The 22,377-nt window shown below is 39.5% G+C and overlaps 2 protein-coding genes across 3 annotated transcripts; both read right to left on the reverse strand.

The window, feature by feature from the left end:
• Nucleotides 1-800: 800 nt before the first annotated feature.
• LOC126588059 (CBBY-like protein) lies at nucleotides 801-4,914 on the reverse strand. 2 transcript variants are annotated; one of them, XM_050253192.1, is made up of 11 exons: nucleotides 4,599-4,914; nucleotides 4,384-4,433; nucleotides 4,219-4,282; nucleotides 3,919-3,967; nucleotides 3,737-3,805; nucleotides 3,097-3,158; nucleotides 2,811-2,891; nucleotides 2,394-2,548; nucleotides 2,201-2,285; nucleotides 1,335-1,478; nucleotides 801-1,236 (listed from the first exon to the last, which is right to left on the reverse strand). In XM_050253192.1, exons 1-11 carry the CDS (start codon nucleotides 4,874-4,876, stop codon nucleotides 1,134-1,136), a joined length of 1,140 nt encoding a protein of 379 aa, XP_050109149.1. In that variant the 5' UTR covers nucleotides 4,877-4,914; the 3' UTR covers nucleotides 801-1,133. The 2 variants fall into 2 exon arrangements, with proteins under 2 accessions (XP_050109149.1, XP_050109148.1); XM_050253191.1 differs by having other exon boundaries at nucleotides 4,384-4,493.
• Nucleotides 4,915-18,264: 13,350 nt separating this feature from the next.
• On the reverse strand, nucleotides 18,265-22,100 carry LOC126588061 (CBBY-like protein). Its single transcript, XM_050253195.1, has 11 exons — nucleotides 21,783-22,100; nucleotides 21,541-21,590; nucleotides 21,376-21,439; nucleotides 21,006-21,054; nucleotides 20,803-20,871; nucleotides 20,166-20,227; nucleotides 19,891-19,971; nucleotides 19,485-19,639; nucleotides 19,292-19,376; nucleotides 18,778-18,921; nucleotides 18,265-18,682 (listed from the first exon to the last, which is right to left on the reverse strand). The coding sequence occupies exons 1-11, from the start codon at nucleotides 22,058-22,060 to the stop codon at nucleotides 18,580-18,582; spliced, it is 1,140 nt and encodes a 379-aa protein (XP_050109152.1). The 5' UTR covers nucleotides 22,061-22,100; the 3' UTR covers nucleotides 18,265-18,579.
• Between the last annotated feature and the right edge of the window lie 277 nt (nucleotides 22,101-22,377).

Genomic DNA, 22,377 nt, shown 5'->3' on the forward strand with positions numbered 1-22,377 from the left:
GAAAATTATGACAATTTTCTTTTTAATTTTCAAGTTGTTAAAAAAAATAGGTAGACGGGTAGAAAAAAAAAAAATAAACGGGTACGCGGTTATGGGTAAATGGGTATATGGTTATGGGTATAGTTAACCGTTTATAAACGGTTATGGGTATGGGTATACCCGTTTATGTAAATACCCAACGGGTAAACGGTTATGCGGGTAAAAGATTAAACGGTTATGGGTAAATAACCGCAGTTACCCGTCTGCCATAACCGTTGCCCATCCCTAGTCCAGTCTTATGGCGGAGGCGGAGACGTGCAGGATTAGTGGCATGTGTGGATACAGGGTTTGATGTTGTCCAGGTGGAATCGGATTCAAAGGAACTTGTGGATATGATCAGTGGAATCACTCAACCAAACGTTGTGATTGAAGGTTTATATATATATATTTAGTGTATACAAATGCAATTGAGGTCAGTAGATTTTATTTTTGCTCCCCAAGTCTATAATCGAGCAGTACATCTAGTGGCGTCTTTTGTCTTACGTATGGGAGGATTTCATACATAGGATTTGTTTGAGCCAGAGTGGTTGTTGAACACTTTGGCTTCTGATGTAAACGTTTCTATTCGAGTTTAATAAAATATTTCTTTAACCAAAAAAAAAAAGTTTAATGAAAGCTACTTAATTACGCAACGGATTAGCTCTTATCTTACATTTAACTTAATTTATTCCCAATTTTCTTATTGTGGCTAATGTGATTGATTGATTGGAATCAATTAGAATTAGTAGTTTAATGTCCGGTTGTATTTCTTGTACACAATATTTTTGTTCCATGTCCGGTTTTATTTCTTGTTAGTACTTTAATTTGTCTTCCTTGTAACCAAATTGGTTAAGAGCATTCTCCCGTTCACTCGAGTACAAATTGGTTAAGAGCATTCTCAAGTTTGCTTCTAGTTGAAGGTACACGTTAGATTATAAAAGTTGACTTGATACTCTAAGCTGAAGAAACCATACTGCATCAGATTAACAGCTCTAGTTCTGTTCTACCTTTGACAGATCCCTCTATGGGAGATGAATCTTCCGGCATATCCACGATGTAAAGAAAAATTTACAGCTCTTCTAATAATCCGGCAAAAGGAGGAACATGATTTGATTTCATGACCGTCTCTTGTTTCGCAGTTTATAGATGGTCAGGTCTGCTCCTCCAAACCCATCCATTATCGCATTTGCCGAAGGGAACTCAGCTCTAGCCGTCAAACTACAGAAATACACGAAAAAACTTGATTCAATAACAAGGATTTAAAGAAGTTGTAAACTGGCAGGAGTTTGTTCCAAGCAACTCAAAAAAGCCTTCACCTGCTTCTTAAAACAACACATGGCATGCCCACTCGCTCAGCTCCAGCCACACCAGACTGGCTTCCTGCAATAAGAACACAATCGCATACAGGTAGACCGGCAACTTCAGCCCCAGCTCGCAATGCAGCAATGATCTTCTCTAAGCTGGCAGAAAACAATTAACACACCAAAGGGAACAAGAGTCACTTAGGCATATATTACTACTCACTCATAAAGAGTATGAGAAAGAATAGGCTATATGATGCTGAAACACTAAACTTGAGATCAAGAAAAGTCAATCCCACGGCTAAGAAAAGAAGGAGAGGAACTTGTACAGAATTTGCCTACCATAACAGCAAAGGATTAAACACTAGATATATGATATCACACTTTAAGTTGAGTGCTGAATCATACATGCATAACCGCACAAACGGTTCAAATTGGTATATAATCTCTTCCTAGTCTAATGTAATCACAAGTTTCTCTTAAACCCTGAACATCATAAAAACCCTAAAACAAAAATAATAGGTAGACACAAACCAACTTTGATGGGACCAAATTAACAACAACAAACAATAAAACGAAATGAAATATGCAGAAGCATTTGCCATCCATAACAGCAAAGGATTAAATACTAGATATATGAAATCGCTCTTTAAGTTGAGTGCTGAATCATACATGCATAACCGCACAAACGGGACAAATTGGTATATAATCTCTTCCTAGTCTAATGTAAGCAGAATCATGCATAAACGTGACAAAATCACATGTCTCTCTTAAACCCTGAACATCAGAAAACCCATAAAACAAAGATAATAGGTAGACACAAACCAATTCTGAAGGTGCCGAATTAACAATAACAATAAAACGAAATGAAATATGCTAACCTTTCAGGCGGGCGAGTATCAATATCAAAAATCAGCTTTAGAAATAATGCAACCTCCTTAGTAAACCTTTGTTTCTCAGCAGAAACTGACCCAGAAATCAATAACAGAGCCCTTTAGTACCCAACCTTCTGCACTGGAGAAATGTATATCACAAAACATATACATGACTAATTAACGAAGATGAAGAGTCTACCTGCTTTTATTGCCTCTTTAGATAGTTGCTCATCCATACCAGAAGATAAACCCATATCATTTACCGGTTGGTTTAACAAACTCTGCAACACCTCCTTATCTCCCACAATCTTTAGCTTTGAAACTCTTTCCTCGCCAAGCTTTTCAACAATTGATCTGACTTTTACAAAAAGAAATAGATATTAGCATAATCCTCTACCATTGATGGAGTACCAGAAATGCGATTTTTAATCAGAATAGAACAATGCACCGCAGTATTTTATAAAGCAGTAGAAAGTATTCAACCCATTCAGAAACAGGAAGCCAAATCATAAAATAAAAAACTAATCACTTCCTATCTATTTGTACTTAACTACAGTATGTGACTTGCAAACAAAGAGCTAATTAAACTTAACAAAATAAAAATGTATGTTATTACCGGGCAATTTGATTCCCACTCTTACTATAGGTTGTCAGTACAACAACAGGTACTCCTTCCTTGTATGCATCATCAATAAACCTGCAAATGGAAAGGAGAAAATGAGTCTAACTGTGCAACTAGACATGCCACTGACATGCATATGAAATCCCTTCTAGCCCAGTTGTTTTTGTTTGTCCATGGTTCATCACTTCTAGCTTCCTACATATTTAGGATCGTCAGTTCATCTAGACTATCAGTTCATCAGTTCATCTGTAAATTTTCTGATTACAGATCAGAAACTCACTCTTCAACTCCAGGTCGTAAAGTCAAACTTTCTGACATCAGAAACTCATCCATTGCAATTTTCTGTCAAAAACAAATTAATATTAGCTACTTTCATTCTACATATGGGAGAGCTAAAAGTCTGTAATCATCCAAGTATTTGAAGCGCAGCGTGAGCTAAAAGTCTGTAAGATATAATGTACTAAGCTATCAAAGTAACAAGTGAAATGAGTTTGCAATTGTCTCAGATAAGCAGCTGTTTCTTTTGTCTAAAAATGATATATTTTCATAGGTAGCTTCAAGGGAAAAATAATAAAAATCTTCTGTTGGTTTTAAATCAGCCCTCACCTACCTTGGAAAAATATAGTGATAACCGAAAACAGATTCCTCATTAGCCCTTGAATTATAAATTCTTCCTTATTTTTATTCCTTAGTAGCACATAAATATATGATCAAAATATGTTGATTAAAAAACTAACATTTCCTTTTGTGTATATCCTACTTTCCGATGCAATGCTGCACATTAAGCGTTGAAACAATCATTGATCACAATCCTACCAAACCAGCAAAACTAATCCATGCAGCAAATTAAAAGTAATTAAATACTAAAAATGTTGAGATGCATCTCTAAAACCTAACTTAAGCACTGAATAAGACTGTACCTTGTTTTGCAGGACATTTTTCACAAATGACTCCTTCTCAGTTGTTGGCAATGAACTAGGCCAACCGATCTGCAAGACAGATTATCGTAGATTCAGAAGAAAAAGATACATAACAAAGGAAAGTTTCAAAGAGCCACTTCAAGCTATTCATACTTTTCGAAGACAACAAAAGAGTAACACACCCGATTAAAATACAAATTCACCATCTTTTCCTCATCACCAGCATTCTCCCTGAAAGGTTAACATAGACTGCATTTAAGAACCTTTGGAATATAAGGCAAAGCATGAATGTAATCTGGGTCAGAATCTTGTGACTATCCATATTGAAAAACTCTTACGACCCGGATACACACTCGGAAATGTAATTCAATTGACTACGAAATAACTTAAAGAACAAGAAACCAAATAAAAAACTTAAAGAACAATAAACCAAATAAATAATCTAAATTCATGAATCTTTACTCATAATTTTAATTTCCTACCTTAGGAGGTCCAAGTAAACAGGCTCTGTCCAATTTGTACAGTGATGTCCGAGCTTCTTAAATGCTGCCAATATATCACAAGATAACAGAGTGAGATTAACACTTAAAACGCAAGTTAATCAAGAAAATTTAATACATTAGAATTAAATTACTGCATTTTCACACCTGCATTGAAGCTTTGGCGGTTCCCCAACAGATAAGCATCCATAAGAACCCTGAAAGAAACATCAAGTCCAATTCGAACAATGCAGCGATAAACAGCTTCAAAGAAACCACTAAAACATGAAAAAGAAATCAAAGAAGAAAAAAAACGTGAAGAAAAAAAAAAACACAAATTAGTAGAAATGCTTGGAGTAAGAAGGAGAAAGAAATCGTCCTACCCGTCGACTTCGAGAAGAACAGCGAGCTCCTGAGATGGGTTCTGGTCCTGAGCGCCGCCGAGAGAGCTGAAAGTGGAGAACCGATCGAAGTGCAGACATTTTCCAGGAAAATTTGGGTTTCTTGGGAAAGTGGAGGAAAATAGAGGGACCAAGTTGGGGTTGCGGTTGGTCTTCGGGAGAGCGAAGAAGCGGGCAGTGGTGTTGTTACTTGGCGGGAAAATGGCGGCGGCAGAAGAAAAGGGCTGAGCTCGGAGAATTGAGCAGGAAGCGGAATCCATGGCAGTTAGAAGAAGAAAGGTGGTTGCTTGAAAACGGTCATTGTAGATTTACAACTGACACTGGACGAAAGTATCAGCTTTTATAGAAGAATAGTGGCGGTTCTTCATGAAATGACACTTATACCCCTTCTGGATTTTCTGTCTCGGGTGTCCTCACGACCCGAAACCAACCCGAGGAAAAGCCGATATAATTTGGGGTTGATTCGGCATGAGCCAGTTCCCGTTAAAAGCCCATGAAGTTCAAGCTTTTTATTTATTTATTATTATTATTTATAAAGAACCATATAGTGACTTCATCACGGTAGTTGATTTTTCAGTGAAACTGGAAAGACTCATAGAGTTATTCAAGCCTCCCCTAGCCACCTTTTCAAGGATTTAAATTGACGGTGAAATTACTGTACCCAGAATAAAGATTTATTGCATCTCTTCGTGCTTGCATTCTTTCTTCCCTGCATGAATTTGGTCAAGGATGTGATTCTGTTACTTGTTTCTCAAAGCATACAAATTTCTTAGCAATTACATTCCCGTTGGAAATTCATCTGCATGATTGGATGCATCGAATAAACCGTGCTAAGTTTATCGTCTCAGATGCTGCCATACAACGTAGTAAATGGCATTTTTCAAGCATTGTGGAAAGGCTCCAAGGTGATACAGATGTACATGCATCATATGTTTGTAGTGCAAAGTTGTCAGAATTGGAGGTCAAATGAGAGGTAATATTACACATTGACTAATATTTAGTAAAGTCGAACTCCATTAGAAACGGTCTTCTAATAACTTGTTGGTTTTGCATGGCGTCTATATGTTGATTAGTATCACAGTATAATAATATTTCTCTTCATTTATAAATGGAAATTCTTAAGTTCAACTTTTGTGGATGAAGAATTCCATAGCAATTTATTATAACTTCATCACTATGTGACTTAATTAAAAATCCCTCCACTCCTTAGCATAAACTAAAATAACTTATTCGGGAAACTTTTTATAAAATGTTGACTCTAGGAACAAGTTGTTGCATCTTTAACCAGTCAAGCAGACAAGGCGTTTTGGTATGGTGGAGAATACATGCAGTATCAAGGTTATCAACCATAAAGGTTAGCTTTGAGTTGAACCAAAATATATTGAAAGACTCACAAAGTTATTCAAGCCTCCCATAACCACATTTTGAAGAGTTTAAAAGACCTTGAAGTCACTGAACTCGGAAGAAAGATTTGTTGCATCTCTTCGTGCCTGCATTCTTTCTTCCTTGCATGAATTTCGTCAAGGATGTGATTCTGTTACTTGTTTCTCAAGGCATACAAATTTCTTAACAATTACATTTTTGTTGGAAATTCATCTGCATGATTGGATGCATCGAATTAACCGTGCTAAGTTTATCCTCTCAGATGCTGCCGTACAACGTAGTAATTGGACAATTTCAAGCATTGTGGAAAGGCTTCAAGGTGATACAGATTTACATGCATCATATGTTTGTAGTGCAAAGTTGTCAGAATTGGAGGTCAAATGTGAGGTAATATTACACATTGTCTAATATATAGTAGAGTCAAACTCCATCAGAAACAGTCTTCTAATAACTTGTTGGTTTTGCGTGGCGTCTAACGCCCGAAAGATCTTGAGTTTGACGGGCATCAAATCACTGATTAACTAACTTCTATTAAAGACTATTAGATTGTCATGCCCCGATCCCGATATAAATTCAGGATCGACACGTGACGTCATCAAGTATCCGTATATTTAACATACCCTGTCTCCGGAATATGTACAAAGCACAACTCAAAATTCGAATTGCGTAGAAATTTCGGTATACTTTATGGCTCCATTTAACCTCCTCGTTAGACTGTCTACGTACCCTAAAAAGGGATCAAGCCATTCGTAGTTCACCATTTATTAAACTCTAAACTTTTGTAAAATACTTCTAGCCGAAAACATAGAGTACCACACTACACATCAACCATAAGCCAAACAACACTTATAATCTTGCCATGCACATAAGTATGCCATTCACACACATATGCTTTCCAACACCATTCCATAATCACATCAATCAATAACACACACAATGCATCAAGTGCAGGGTTAGAGCGACACAGTTCGGCCGAAGTCTACATCTCTGAAGAGTGGGATTTTGGACCACTCAACGAAATCCAACAACATCGGGTTACAGACCACTCAATAGAACCAAAATACCAAACGGGATTCCGGACCACTCAACGAAATCCAAAACCAGGATACTATTCCAGACCGCTCAACTGAATCGCGAAGTAGAAGGGATTCCGGACCTCTCAACGAAATCCGAGTGGATACGATTCCGGACCACTCAATGAAATCCAAGGCAGGATATGATTCCGGACCACTCAACAGAATCGCGGAGCATGAGGGATTCTAGACCACTCAATGGAATCCAGACGAAGCAGGGAACGAGACCACTCAACGGAACTCCAGTGGAACCCAGTTCTGGATCACTCAACGTAACCGAGCGGAAGTCTAAGGAACATATCAATAGCTCGAAGAAACAAGACATGAATCAAGTTACTCAATTTACAAAGGGTCAATGAAATAAAACAAAGCACAAGTACTAAATTTAGAACGGATCAATGAAGCGAGAAATGAAACAATGAAATGGGATATGAAACAAGCTTCGAAGTAACAAACCCCATGGCAATGGGTTAACGGTCCATTACTAGCCCTCACACTTCATCACATCATACCAATCATGCAAATCAAACCACATTTCAAATATGCACGTCAAATCACATTTCACAAATATTTCCAATCCACAAATCGAATCACATTTCAATAGAAATCACATGTATAAATCAAGATGATATTCACAAAGGATATTAAATACGAAAATCAGGATAACAACTATGTCACCTATATTGAAGTCCCTTCACCGAGATAGGCCCGCAAAGCCTCACTGAGTCTTTAATAATACTAATTTTAATATTTAAAACGATTCGAAACATGTTGACCAAAAGTCAACTCTCAGTCAACGGTGAGGTCCACAACCCTACGTAATTCGATCGGGAACATCCACCCATCGGATTTTGGATCCATAACTTCCTAAGGTTCTTATTATGCTCATAGAACGACATATTAAAATTTCATCGCGATCCAATAGTCGGATCTTCGCCAATCACAAATTCAAGTGGCTGTCAATGTTTGGTTTTACAAACTTAGAAACTCAATTATGGAATATCCATATGTTGGATTCCTAATCCGTCAGTTTCTAATGTCTTCAAATATTACGTGATATAATGCTTTAAGATTTACTGACGAACCAACGGTTGGGTCGTCGTTTGCTACAATAGTTATGTGACGAACCATAATGAAAAGAGGTTCAAACAATCAAATCACATCAAACGGATATCAAATCTAAAATTAGGATATCAAATTTAACTTAAAGAGGCATCGTCTGCCCACTGGCCACGAGCTGCCCCGACTAGCCGGAAAAATCACATAACTCCAAAAATTACCAAATTGTACAAGAATGTAGAACACAACAAAGGGAAGAACTTTCATAGCTGGGTCGAAGTCCAATTCGACGGGGAAATGCCTGAAAACACCCTCGATCCGCCAGAAACCCTTGAAATGGGTGTTCTCGATTTGACCTCAAAATGAGCTTCAACACCTCCACCACTGCTTGGGCTTTGTTTATGAGGTTAAGGGGAGTCTATTGGTGGTAGTGGTTGATGGACTTAGCTTCAAGTTTGGTGGATTGCCGCCATGCACCCGTCGCACCCACCGTTCGGTTTTCACAAATTCAAGGCCAGAATTTCATCAATTTTGGGGTGGAATTGGTAGAGGGAGGGTCTTGGAGTGTTTCCCAAGTGATGAGTGGCTTCAACTCGCCAGAAAACCACTGTGAAAGGCATCGGAAACCATGGAAAACTTAGGTCGGGTTGCGGGTCAAAAAGAGGATCCAGGTTTCCTCATTCTCTCTTCCTTCCTTTCCCTTCTTGCCCTCCCTTCCCATTGGTCTGCACCCCTCATTTTCTCTCATTTCCTTTCCATCACAGCCACACACGTGGCATCAAATCTTTGCTCCAGAAAATCGGGAGCCTTCCAGATAATGGTCAAATGACCATTTCACCCTTTTCTTTGCTCATTTATAAGTTCTTCGTTATAACTCCAAATTACATTCCGTTTGAGCTCAAGCGTCTGTGTCGAGACGTACTATCCGAATATGTAAATAATTCTGAAAAATCATGTAAGGATCAAATACGTCCGCGAAGAATCTTGTTTGATACAATATGGGTAATTTTATCCTTTTACTTATAGAAAAAATATACACCGTAAATATGAAAACGTCGAAACTACGAACATGAATACGAAATACGAGATACATAATTTTAAATAGTGAAATCCGAGGACGGCATTTCACATAGATAGTGTATGAGCAATGAGAGGGTTAACTTCTATTAGAGACTAAACTCAGTGTAGTCAGTTTTGTGTGTTTCAGTTTATAAATTTTTTAAATAAATTGTATGTTGATTAGTATTACAGTATAGTGATATTTCTCTTCGTTTGTAAGTGGGAATTCTTAAGTTCAACTCTTGTGGATGATGAATTCCATACCAATTTATTATGACTTGGTCATTGTATGACTTAGCCGAAAAATCCCTCCACCCCTTAGCATAAACCATATCGTTTTATTAAAATAAACTAAAATAACTTATTTGGGAAACTTTTTATAAAATGTTGACTCTAGGAACAAGTTGTTGCATCTTTAACCAGACAAGCAGACAAAGCGTTTCGGTATGGTGGAGAATACATGCAATATCAAGGTTATCAACCATAAAGGTTAGCTTTGAGTTGAACCAAAAAGCATTAAACGCAATGGTGCAAGATTTGAGTAAATTTGCCAGAAATGTGGTGGAGCAAAAATTGAACTACTACTTTCTATTGAGAATTAACTCCAAATTAGGTTTCTTTGAAAACGACCCTAATCACACCAGTACAGTGCCAATACTTGTGGGACATGTTTAAAGAAAATACTCAGAAACACGTTGTGAAAGTTGCTTACATGGTATAACGGATCAACTCTTACCTTACAGTTTTTGAATCACCTGATGGAACTTAGTGAGCATGACTCATTAGATTCCAGACAACATAACAAAACCATATGACAACCAGGATTGTCATTTTGTCATCCACATACATTACAATGTTTCCCAACATAACTCCACAATCACAACAAATAATCGTTTCAATGACTCAAAGATACACAATATTAACATTTAACTACCTTAATCGACCAACAGAATCTATTTAACTTAATTTAATCCCAATTTTCCTAATGTGGCTATTTCAATTTTCGGACTCCCACAAGTTTTTATTTATTTATCAATACTTGATTTTAACTCCGCCTATGTAAGTTTTTCTTACATTGCCGGTCCCAAGCCCGGATAAAGGAGGAGGGGGAGGGCGTCATGTAGTCGACAGCCGGCACTCCACAGTTACGTCGAATCCTTATGACAATGAATCCAGAACGAAATCGCGCTAAAGCTAGGACGTCACCCGTAAGTGGCGCGCTGTGTGGCCCGAGCACAGTGATAAGTGAGCAAGGGTCGCTGTATCTCCATCGGCACCCAGATGTAGTGTTAAATGAGCAAGGGGGCCATAGAAACTTCTTTTCGAACGACTCCACTCAAATTTGTTTGGGAGCATATGCTCCTATCAAATTTACACATGACACACAAAAGAATTACTTTGATCCTATTAGACGGGGGATGGTGAAGAAGCTAGGACAGAAGGGTAGAGTTCAAGAGAGTAGAATGCGTTTAGGAACGTGGAATATAGGAACCTTAACGGGAAAATCTATGGAAGTAGTGGAAGTTATGGTGAGGAGAAGGATAAATATTATGTGCCTACAAGAAACTAAGTGGGTTGGTCTTAAGGCAAAGGATCTAGAAAACTTAGGGTTTAAGCTTTGGTATTCGGGCACAAATAGAACGAGAAACGGTGTTGGCATCATTGTGGACAAGACCTTGACACAAGATGTTGTAGATGTCAAGAGGGTAGGAGATAGAATCATGGAAATCAAGATTATAATAGGACAAGAACTCATCAATGTGATTAGTGCGTACGCACCTCAAGTAGGGTTGGATACGAGTTCGAAGGAGAAATTTTGGGAAGACCTTGGAGACTTGGTGCAAGGAATTGCTCAGACGGAGAAGTTATTTATAGGAGGAGATTTAAACGGACACGTGGGCAGGGAGACAGGCAACTATGGAGGTTTTCATGGTGGCCATGGTTTTGGGGAGAGAAATGAGGATGGGGAAGCTATCTTGGATTTTGCAATGGCATATAATCTCTTCTTAGCCAACACCTTCTTTAAGAAGAGAGAAGAACATGTGATCACCTACAAGAGTGGGTTATCAAAAACACAAATAGATTTTCTTCTAATGAGGAAAGAGGATCGTATAACTTGTAAGGATTGCAAAGTTATACCGGGGGAGAGCTTGGCTAATCAACATCGCTTATTGGTGATGGATGTACATATCAAAAGAGTGAGAAAAAAGAACAAGACTTGGAAGTGCCCAAAGACTAGATGGTGGAATCTAAAAGGAGAAAAACAAGTCATTTTCAAAGAGCAAGTAATCACCCAGTGTGTGTGGGATAGAGAGGAGGAAGCTAGCCAAATGTGGGATTCCATGGCTAGATGTATCCGAAAAGTAGCAAAAGAGGTATTAGGAGAGTCCAAGGGCTTTGCTCCATACCAAAAGGAATCTTGGTGGTGGAATGAGGAGGTACAAACAAAGGTGAAGGCTAAAAAGGAATGTTGTAAAGTCTTATACAAGGATAGGACCGATGAAAATGGTGAAAGGTATAGAAGAGCGAAGCAAGAGGCGAAGAAAGCTGTGAGAGAAGCTAAGTTAGCGGCTTATGACGATATGTATAAGCGACTAGATACCAAAGAAGGAGAGTTGGATATCTATAAACTAGCTAGAGTAAGGGAAAAGAAGACAAGGGACCTAAACCAAGTGAGGTGCATCAAGGATGAGGATGGAAAGGTTCTTGCTACAGAGAACGCGGTCAAAGACAGATGGAGAGGTTATTTTCATAATCTTTTCAATGAAGGACATGAAAGGAGTACTCCTTTAGGGGAGTTGAGTAACTCAGAAGAGTGTAGAAACTACTCATTTTATCGTCGAATCAGGAAGGAAGAAGTGGTTGTAGCTTTGAAGAAGATGAAGCATAGAAAAACAGTGGGCCCAGACGATATACCGATTGAAGTGTGGAAAGCCTTGGGAGAGACAGGTATAACATGGCTCATTGACCTTTTTAATAGGATTTTGAAAACGAAGAAGATGTCAAACGAGTGGCGAAAGAGCACCTTGGTGCCTATTTACAAGAATAAGGGCGACGTACAAAATTGCATGAATTATAGGGGTATTAAGTTAATGAGTCATACAATGAAGCTCTGGGAGAGAGTCATTGAGCATAGATTGAGGCAAGAGACATGGGTTTCGAACAACCAATTCGGGTTCATGCCAGGGCGCTCAACCATGGAGGCAATCTATCTTTTACGAAGATTGATGGAAAGATATAGAGATGGGAAAAAGGATTTACACATGGTCTTTATAGATTTGGAAAAAGCGTATGATAGGGTCCCAAGAGACATTCTTTGGAGGATTTTAGAGAAGAAAGGAGTACGAGTATCATATATCTAAGCTATAAAGGATATGTATGAAGGAGCAAAGACTGCCGTAAGAACTCATGAAGGACAAACCGAAAGCTTCCCCATAACTGTAGGATTACATCAAGGCTCATCCTTAAGTCCTTACCTTTTTGCGTTGGTAATGGATGAGTTAACCAGACATATTCAAGATGATATTCCTTGGTGTCTGCTTTTCGCAGACGATATAGTGTTGATAGATGAAACTCAGGAAAGGGTAAATGCGAAGCTTAACCTTTAGAGAGAAGTGTTGGAATCTAAAGGTCTTCGCCTAAGCCGATCAAAGACAGAATATATGGAGTGCAAGTTCAGTGAAAATGGAGGCCAAAATGAGTTAGGGGTGAGGATCGGAGATCAGGAAATACCAAAGAGCGACCGTTTTCGCTACCTAGGATCTATCTTGCAAAAGAACAGAAAATTAGATGGAGATCTCAACCATAGAATACAAGCTGGATGGATGAAGTGGAAGAGTGCATCCGGCGTGTTGTGTGATCGTCGTATGCCACTGAAGCTTAAGGGAAAATTTTATAGGACGGCAATAAGGCCGGCGATGCGTATGGCACAGAATGTTGGGCGGTGAAGCACCAACACGTACACAAAATAGGTGTAGCGGAGATGAGGATGCTTCGTTGGATGTGTGGGCACACGAAAAAGGATAAGATTAGGAATGAGGATATCCGAGGTAAAGTAGGAGTAGCCGAAATTGAAGGAAAACTGAGAGAAAATCGGTTACGGTGGTTTGGACATGTGCAAAGAAGGCCTACTGACGCTCCGGTTAGAAGATGCGACTACGGGACAAAGGTTCAGGGCCGAAGGGGTAGAGGAAGACTTAGGAAAACTTTGGAAGAGACTCTAAGAAAAGACTTAGAGTACTTGGATCTAACGGAGGACATGACACAGGATCGAGCACAATGGCATTCTAAGATTCATATAGCCGACCCGACTCAGTGACTTGGATTTTTCAAGTCTCCAATCGAGAAGTTTTCCCCACTCGGGAAATTAAGGGAACACTACCTCAACCTACATGCTCCACTCACAAAGCTTCAACATACAAGCTTCAACAAAAGAAAAATTCAAAGAACTTAGTGAAGAAGGCTTTGGTGTATTTAACACAATACGTTGAAATGAAACAAAGCTTATTTATTGATATCTCTAAGAAGTTACAAATATGTACATATACACGAGTCAAAATAAACAAACAAGAGGGCGCCTTCACAAAGGTTGCTTAGGAGAAGTCTCAGCAGTCGGCAGAGCCCCAGAAAGAGAAGGCACCGGAGGGGGATCATTCGGAGCCTCAGTACTGGACAGCACCCTAGAAGGAGGAGGCATCAGAGGTTGATCATTTGAAGCTTCATTACGCGGTACAGCCCCAGAAGACGAAGGCAATAAATGCCTTTGGAACAAACCCACAAACCTCTGATGATCATGTAAAATCTGACCATCAGATTCCTTCATCTGGTCAAGCTTCCTCTTCATGTTTGTAGCATAGTCATGAGCGAGCCAGTGCAACTGTTTATTCTCATGCTTGAGCTCTCTAATCTCCTATTTGAGACTCATCACTTCAGCCGCCAATGATTCAACTTGGCGGGTTCGAGCAAATAGGCGTTGGGCCATATTAGACACAGAACCTGCACACTGAACACTGAGAGCCAGAGAATCCTTAACAGCAAACTCATCAGACCGTTTGGAAAGTAGTCTGTTATCTTTGGGAGTGAAAAGGTTCCTGGCCACCACTGCAGCGGTCATATCATTCTTCATCACGGAATCCCCAACGGTAAGAGGACCAGTAAGGGATAAGAAGGATGGGCGCCATATGTTGTCTGGAGAAGGCGTGGCTGCCTCTTCAACAAGGTTCAAGTCAAAACGACGGTTGGAGGGGCCAGACATTTTCAAAGGTGTTGAACAGAAAAGAGGTCGGATAAATCAAGATCTTAGAAATGCAAGAAGGGAGCTTCTACTGGTGGAGATTCAAGTGTGCTTTGGAACTTAATACCAGCCTCTATAAAAATCCGCACTCGATGGAGCTTCAGAAATCGAAGAGGCGCCTGCTCAGAAATCGAAAAGGCGTTTGCTTTCTCAAAAGCTGGGCTGCTCAGAGACCACGAGGGCCGATCTCAGGAATCGAATAGGCGTTTGCTTTCTCAAAAGCTGGGTTGCTCAAAGACCACGAAGGTCGATCGTAGAAATCGAAGAGGCACTTGCTTTCTCAAAAGCTGGGCTGCTCAGAGACCACGAGGGCCGATCTCAGAAATCGAAGAGGCACCTGATTTTTCAGCCTTGTCAGCACCTGTCACATGCACACTCAACTTTGCGGAAATTACGGGCATTCTGTCGAAGATTTCTAGTGAAGTAGAAAGCACGTGAATGTTACTGTTCAATCATTCACTTTCCACACGCAACATCAGCTCACGGGTACCACAGATAACTTTGCCAAAAATCTCTGACAAAGTTTAGACACGTGAAGCTTGCAGCTCCCATTACATCGCTATGACCAAGAAGGGTAAAAGAATAGCAAAGAAACAGCACTAACAAAGTTTAGACACATAAATTTTGAAGGTCTAGCTACCATATTATTACCCACAAGGGTAAAGGAACAGGACCATTGCTGGATAATTGGAAAGTCCCTGTGGGTCAACCTCTGTGCTCCGTGGCAAGGTAGACTAGCAAACAGGCCTAACCTTTACTCACATTCGAGAAAACACTCGCAACAAGATTGCTTGCTTCAAGATCGAAGAGGCATCGTCCTCCGAATCTCGAGAGCCAGACTCCCAATATGATTACTTTCTTAAAAAGCGACGAGACACCGCTCTCCGAATCTCGAGAGCCAGACTCCTAGCAGGATTGCTTTCTCAAAAATCGAAGAGACACCGTTCTCCGAATCTCGAGAGACAGATCCCCGACAAGATTGCTTGTTCGAAAACCGAAGAGGCACCGCTTTCTTAACTTCGAGAGCCCCTTAGATAAAGATTGTCTGTAATCCTCACACCGCTTTCTCAACTTCGAGAGCCAGATCTCCTTGGATAAAGCTTGTCTGTAATCTTCACACGTAACATCAGCTTTCCAGATACCACAGACCACTTTTTCAAAGTGCTCTGACATAGTTAAAACACGTGAAGCTAGCAGCTCCCACTACCGTGCTATGACCAAGCAGGGTAAAAGAATAGTATTACTCCTTGTTAGGGAGACTCCTATATATGTCGACCTCCATCCTCAACGGACAGGCAGACCTGCAAAAATGCTCAACCCTTCCTCATGTCTGAGAGGGCACTCCCAACGAAGCCTCTCGAAATACTCAGCTTTCTTTCCCCTCGAGAATACCTCTGCAAACGAACTTCACTAGAGCAAGAATATCTCATATCCTCAGGGTTAAAAGCAAGAGTATCCCATATCATGCTTTTTCCCTGTCTTTTCCTTTGGCCTTGTTCTTACCTGCAAGACAAGGAGAAAGAGAGCAATCAGTCAGCACTTGGAATCAAGCTTCCAGTCCGGAACTGACTGCCTGGAACCCCATTGCTCTCGAGTACTCATCTTCAACATCTTATGCTTCCCGAGAAGATACCACATCTGCCTGAAGAACAAATAGGGCAAGTGAGAAGGATACAAGGAAGCATATGGAGACAAGCGCAACAGAACACGTGCCGATACATCCACTACTTTGTCAACAGCAAAAGTATCCCATATCAGCAGGGTCAAACGTACTCTAGATTTGATGGACTTGTTTTGACCCTCAAATTCTTCAGTCGGCCTTATACTCTGGCGGAAACAAGAAAACCCACCAGCCCAGTTCAAGAATAAGCCTGTGGAAAGTTACTTCTTCAAAAGCAAAAATATCTCATATCACATTTTCTCCTTTTCTTCTCTTTATCCTTCATGCTACCTGCAAGATAAGGAGAAGGATAACAATCAGCCGGAACTCGAAATCAAACTTCTGATCTGGGACTGATTGCTTGGAGCTCTGATTGCTTACCTTGTCTGTCACCTCTTTCAGCAGATCCCCTAGCTCGGCGACTTGGGGGACTCCTACTACATGGTTTGTATCGCGCTTGACCAAGCCTGAAACTACAAGTAAGCGTCAAGTGAAATTGATACATTACCTTGTGCATCTCCACCAGTTAAAGATACCACCCCTGGAGGGAGGAAGAGTACTTCCAAAGAAGATGCCACATCTACCTATGAGACAGATAAGGCAAGCGAAGACGATACCACACTTCGGTACTTAAAAGTTTCGTGATTACGAGATCATTCTTCCACAATATTTCCTAATGTCATTTGTACTAAATCATTCACTTGTACTCACTAAAGGAGAGCTTGAACCTATATACTGTGTAAACCCTTCACAATTAATGAGAACTCCTTTACTCCGTGGACGTAGCCAATCTGGGTGAACCACGTACATCTTGTGTTTGCTTCATGTCTCTATCCATTTACATATTTATCCACACTAATGACCGGAGCAATCTAGCGAAGATCACAAACTTAATATTTAAGATGATATTCTTTGGTGTATGCTTTTCGCAAACGATATAGTGTTGATAGATGAAACGCAGGAAGGGGTAAACGCGAAGCTTAACCTTTGGAGAGAAGTATTGAAATCTAAAGGTCCTCGCCTAAGCCGATCAAGACAGAATATATGGAGTGCAAGTTCAGTGCAAACGGAGGCCAAAATGAGTTAGGGGTGAGGATCGGAGATCAGGAAATACCAAAGAGCGACCGTTTTCGCTACCTAGGATCTATCTTGCAAAAGAACGGAGAGTTTGATGGAGATCTCACCCATAGAATACAAGCTGGATGGATGAAGTGGAAGAGTGCATCCGGCGTGTTGTGTGACCGTCATAGGCCACTGAAGCTCAATGGAAAATTTTATAGGACGGCAATAAGGCCGGCAATGCTGTATGGCATAGAATGTTGGGCGGTGAAGCATCAACATGTAGGTGTAGTGGAGATGAGGATGCTTCGTTGGATGTGTGGGCACACGAGAAAGGATAAGATTAGGAATGAGGATATCCGAGGTAAAGTAGGAGTAGCCGAAATTGAAGGAAAGAGGAGAGAAAATCGGTTACGGTGGTTTGGACATGTGCAAAGAAGGCCTACTGACGCTCCGGTTTGAAGATGTGACCACGGGACAGAGGTTCAGGGCCGAAGGGGTAGAGGAAGACCTAGGAAAACTTTGAAAGAGACCCTAAGAAAAGACTTAAGAGTACTTAGATCTAACGGAGGGCATGACACAAAACCGAGCGCAATGGCGTTCTAGGATTCATATAGCCAACCCCACTCAGTGGGAAAAGGCTTTGTTGTTGTTGTTGTATCAATACTTGATTTGATTGATTGGAATCAGTTAGAATTAGTAGTCTAAAGTTCGATTGTAGTTTTTGTACACGATATTTTTGTTCCATTTCCGATCTTGTTTCTTGATAGTACTTTAATTTGTCAGGCTTGTAGCTAATTGATTAAGAGCATTCTCCTGTTCACTCGAGTTCAAATCCGTCTTCCCCAATATTAGTTGTGCAAGAATAGAAAAGTTTGCTCCTAGTTGAAGGTACACATTAGATTATAAAAGTTGACTTCAGACTCTTCTATTGCTAACTGTGGCTTAAAAATGTTACAAAGAAGCCAACTAAAAACAGCTCTAATTCTGTTTAGCAGTTTAAAATACCCTAATCATACCGGTACAGTGCCAGCAATTATGGGACATGTTCAAAGAAAAGACTCAGAAACATGTCATGAAAGCTACTTCAGACGATGTACATTTTATAAGGGATCAGCTCTTATATTGCAAACTGTGGCTTAAAAAAATTACAAGGCAACTAAAACAGCTCCAAGCTGAAGAAATTATAGAGTATCGAGATTAACTGCTCTAATTCTGTTCTAACTTTGTAAGACCCCTCTACGGGAGATGAATCTTCCGACGTATCAACGAATGGAAAGAAAAATTTACAGCTCTGTTAATAGTCTGGCAAAAAGAGGAACATGATTTGATTTCATGACCGTCTCTTGTTGCGCAGTTTAGGAACATGATTTGATTTCATGGCCGTCTCTTGTTTCGCAGTTTAGGGATGGTCAGGTCTGCTCCTCCAAACCCATCCATTATCGCATTTGCCGAAGGGAACTCAGCTCTAGCCGTCAAACTACAGGAATACATGAAAAAACTTGATTCAATAACAAGGATATAAAGTTGTAAACTGGCAGGAGTTTGTTCTAAGCGACTGAAAAAAGCCTTCACCTGCTTCTTAAAACAACACATGGCATGCCCACTCGCTCAGCTCCAGCCACACCAGACTGGCTCCCTGCAATAAGAACACAATCGCATACAGGTAGTCCAGCAACTTCTGCCCCGGCTTGCAACGCAAGAATGATCTTCTCTAAGCTGGCAGAAAACAAGAAAGTCAGTTAGAAAATATATTACTCTACTCGGTCATAAAGAGTATGAGAAAGAAGGAGAGGAACTTGCACAAGCATTTGGCAACCATAACAGTAAAGGATTAAATACTAGATAGATGAAATTGCTCTTTAAGTTGAGTGCTTAATCATACATGCATAACGGGACAAATTGGTATATAATCTCTTCATAGTCTAATATAAGCAGAATCATGCATAAATGTGACAAAATCACACGTCTCTCTTAAAACCTGAACATCAGAAAACCCATAAAACAAAAATAAGAGCTAGACACAAACCAATTCTGAAGGTGCTGAATAAACAATAACAAACAATAAAACGAAATGAAGTATGCTAACCTTTCAGGCGGGCGAGTATCAATATCTAAAATCAGCTTTAGCAATAATGCAAGCTCCTTAAAAATCCTTTCTTTCTCAGCAGAAACTGGCCCAGAAATCAATAACAGAGCCCTTTAGTACCCAACCTTCTGCACTGGAAAAATGTATATCACAAAACATATACATGACTAATTAACGAAGATGAAGAGTCTACCTGCTTTTATTGCCTCCTTAGATAGTTGCTCATCCATACCAGAAGATATTGCTATATCATTTACCAGTTGGTTAAACAAACTCTGTAACACCTCCTTATCTCCGACAATCTTTAGCTTCGAAACTCTTTCCTCGCCAAGCTTTTCAACAATTGATCTGACATTTCCAAGAAGAAATAGATATTAGCTTAGTCCTCTACCATTGATGGGGTACCAGAAATGAGATTTTTTAATCAGAATAGAACAATGTATCACAGTATTTATGAAGCAGTAGAAAGTATTTGACCCATTCAGAAACAGGAAGCCAAATCATAATAAAAAACTAATCATTTCCTCGACAAGCTAAAAAACCCAGAGCATGTTGGTAACCACCAGGAAACTTAATAAAATAAAAACGTATGTTATTACCTGGCAATTTGATTCCCACTCTTACTATAGGTTGTCAGTACGATAACAGGTACTCCTTCCTTGTATGCATCATCAATAAACCTGCAAATGGAAAGGAGAAAATGAGTCTAACTGTGCAACTAGACATGCCACTGACATGCATATGAAATCCCACTAAAAGTCAACTGATTAATTCTAGTCCGGTTGTTTTTGTTTGTCCATGGATCATCAGTTTATCCAGACTATCAGTTCATCAGTTCATCTGTAAATTTTCTGATTACAGATCAGAAACTCACTCTTCAACTCCAGGTCGTAAAGTCAAACTTTCTGACATCAGAAACTCATCCATTGCAATTTTCTGTCAAAAACAAATTAATATTAGCTACTTTCATTCTACATATGGGAGAGCTAAAAGTCTGTAATCATCCAAGTATTTGAAGCTCAGCGTGAGTTAATTACATGTTTAGATCATCCAAGTATTTGTAAGAGATAACGTACTAAGCTATCAAAGTAACAAGTGAAATGAGTTTGCAATTATCAGATAAGCAGCTGTTTCTTTTGTGTAAAAATGATAAATTTTCATAGGTAGCTTCAAGGGAAAAAAATAAAAAGCTTCTGTTGGTTTTAAATCAACCCTCACCTACCCTGGAAAAATATAGTGATTAACTGAAAACAGATTCCTCATTAGCCTTGGAATTATAAATTCCTCCTCATTTTTATTCCTTAGTAACACATAACTATATGATCAAAATATATGGATTCAAAAACTAACTTTTCTGATGCAATGCTGCACATTAAGCTTTGAAACAATCATTGATCACAATCCTACCAAACCAGCAAAACTAATCCATGCAGCAAAGTAAAAGTAATTAAATACTAAAAATGTTGAGATGCATCTCTAAAACCTAACTTAAGCACTGAATAAGACTGTACCTTCTTTTGCAGGACATTTTTCACAAATGACTCCTTCTGAGTTGTCAGCAATGAACTAGGCCAACCGATCTGCAAGACAGATTATAGTAGATTCAGAAGAAAAAGATACATAACAAAGGAAAGTTTCAAAGCTTCCTGAAAGATTAACACACCTGATTAAAATACAAATTCACCTGATTAAAATACAACAAAGAGTAACACACCTGATTAAAATACAAATTCACCATCTTTTCCTCATCACCAGCACTCTTCCTGAAAGATTAACATAGACTTCATTTAAGAACCTTTGGAAAATAAGACAAATCATGACTGTAAAGGGAACAAGTAATCTGGGTCAGAATCTTGTGACTATCCATATCGAAAAATTCTTATGACCCAGATACACACTCGGAAATGTTATTCAATTGACTCATGCTAGATTGAAGCAAAGTCATGAATCATGATTTCAAGCCTACGAAATAACTTAAAGAACAAGAAACCAAATAAAAGAACAATAAACCATATAAATAGTCTAAATTTATGAATCTTTACTCGTATATTCATGAATCTTTACTCATAATTTTAATTTCCTACCTTAGGAGGTCTAAGTAAACAGGCTCTGTCCAATTTGTACAGAGATGTCCGAGCCTCTTAAATGCTGCCAATATATCACAAGATAACAGAGTGAGATTAAAACATAAATCGCAAGTTAATCAAGAAAATTTAATACATTAGGATTAAATTACTGCATTTTCACACCTGCATTGAAGCTTTGGCGGTTCCCCAACAGATAAGCATCCACAAGAACCCTGAAAGAAACAAAGGGAATCATCAAGAACAAGGTCTCCGAGAAAACCCAAGTCCGATTCGAACAATGCAGCAATAAACAGCTTCAAAAAAACCACTAAAACACGAAAAAGAAATCAAAGAAGCAAGAAAATGTGAAAAAAACACAAATAGTAGAAATGCTTGGAGTTAGAAGGCGAAAGAAATCGTCCTACCCTTCGACTTCGAGAAGAACAGCGAGCTCCTGAGATGGGTTCTGGTCCTGAGCACCGCAGAGAGAGCTGAAAGCGGAGAACCGATTGAAGTGCAGACATTTTCCGGGAAAATTTGGGTTTCTTGGGAAAGTGGAGGAAAATAGAGGGACCAAGTTGGGGTTGCGGTTGTTCTTCGGGAGGGCGAAGAAGCGGGCAGTGGTGTTGATACTTGGCGGGAAAATGGCGGAGGCAGAAGAAAGGGGCTGAGCTCGGAGAATTGAGCACGAAGCGGAATCCATGGCAGTTAGAAGAAGAAAGGTGGTTGCTTGAAAACGGTTATTGTTGATTTACAGCTGACTGTGGAAGAAAATACCAGCTTTTATAGAAGAATAATGGCGGTTCTTGATGAAATGACACTTATACCCCTACTGGATATTCTGTCCCGCGTGTCATTACGTCCCGAAACCAACCGGAGAAAAAAAACCGATATAATTTCTGTTAAAAGCCCTTGTAGTTCAAGTTTTTTTTTTCCTCTAATTCTTTTTTTTTTTTTAAAGCACCACCTGTGTGGCTTCCTCACAGCACTCCATTTCGGGAACGAAAAAACTTACAGAGG

Source organism: Malus sylvestris, chromosome 10 (assembly GCF_916048215.2).
Source record: "Malus sylvestris chromosome 10, drMalSylv7.2, whole genome shotgun sequence".
NCBI classification, from domain to species: Eukaryota; Viridiplantae; Streptophyta; class Magnoliopsida; order Rosales; family Rosaceae; genus Malus; species Malus sylvestris.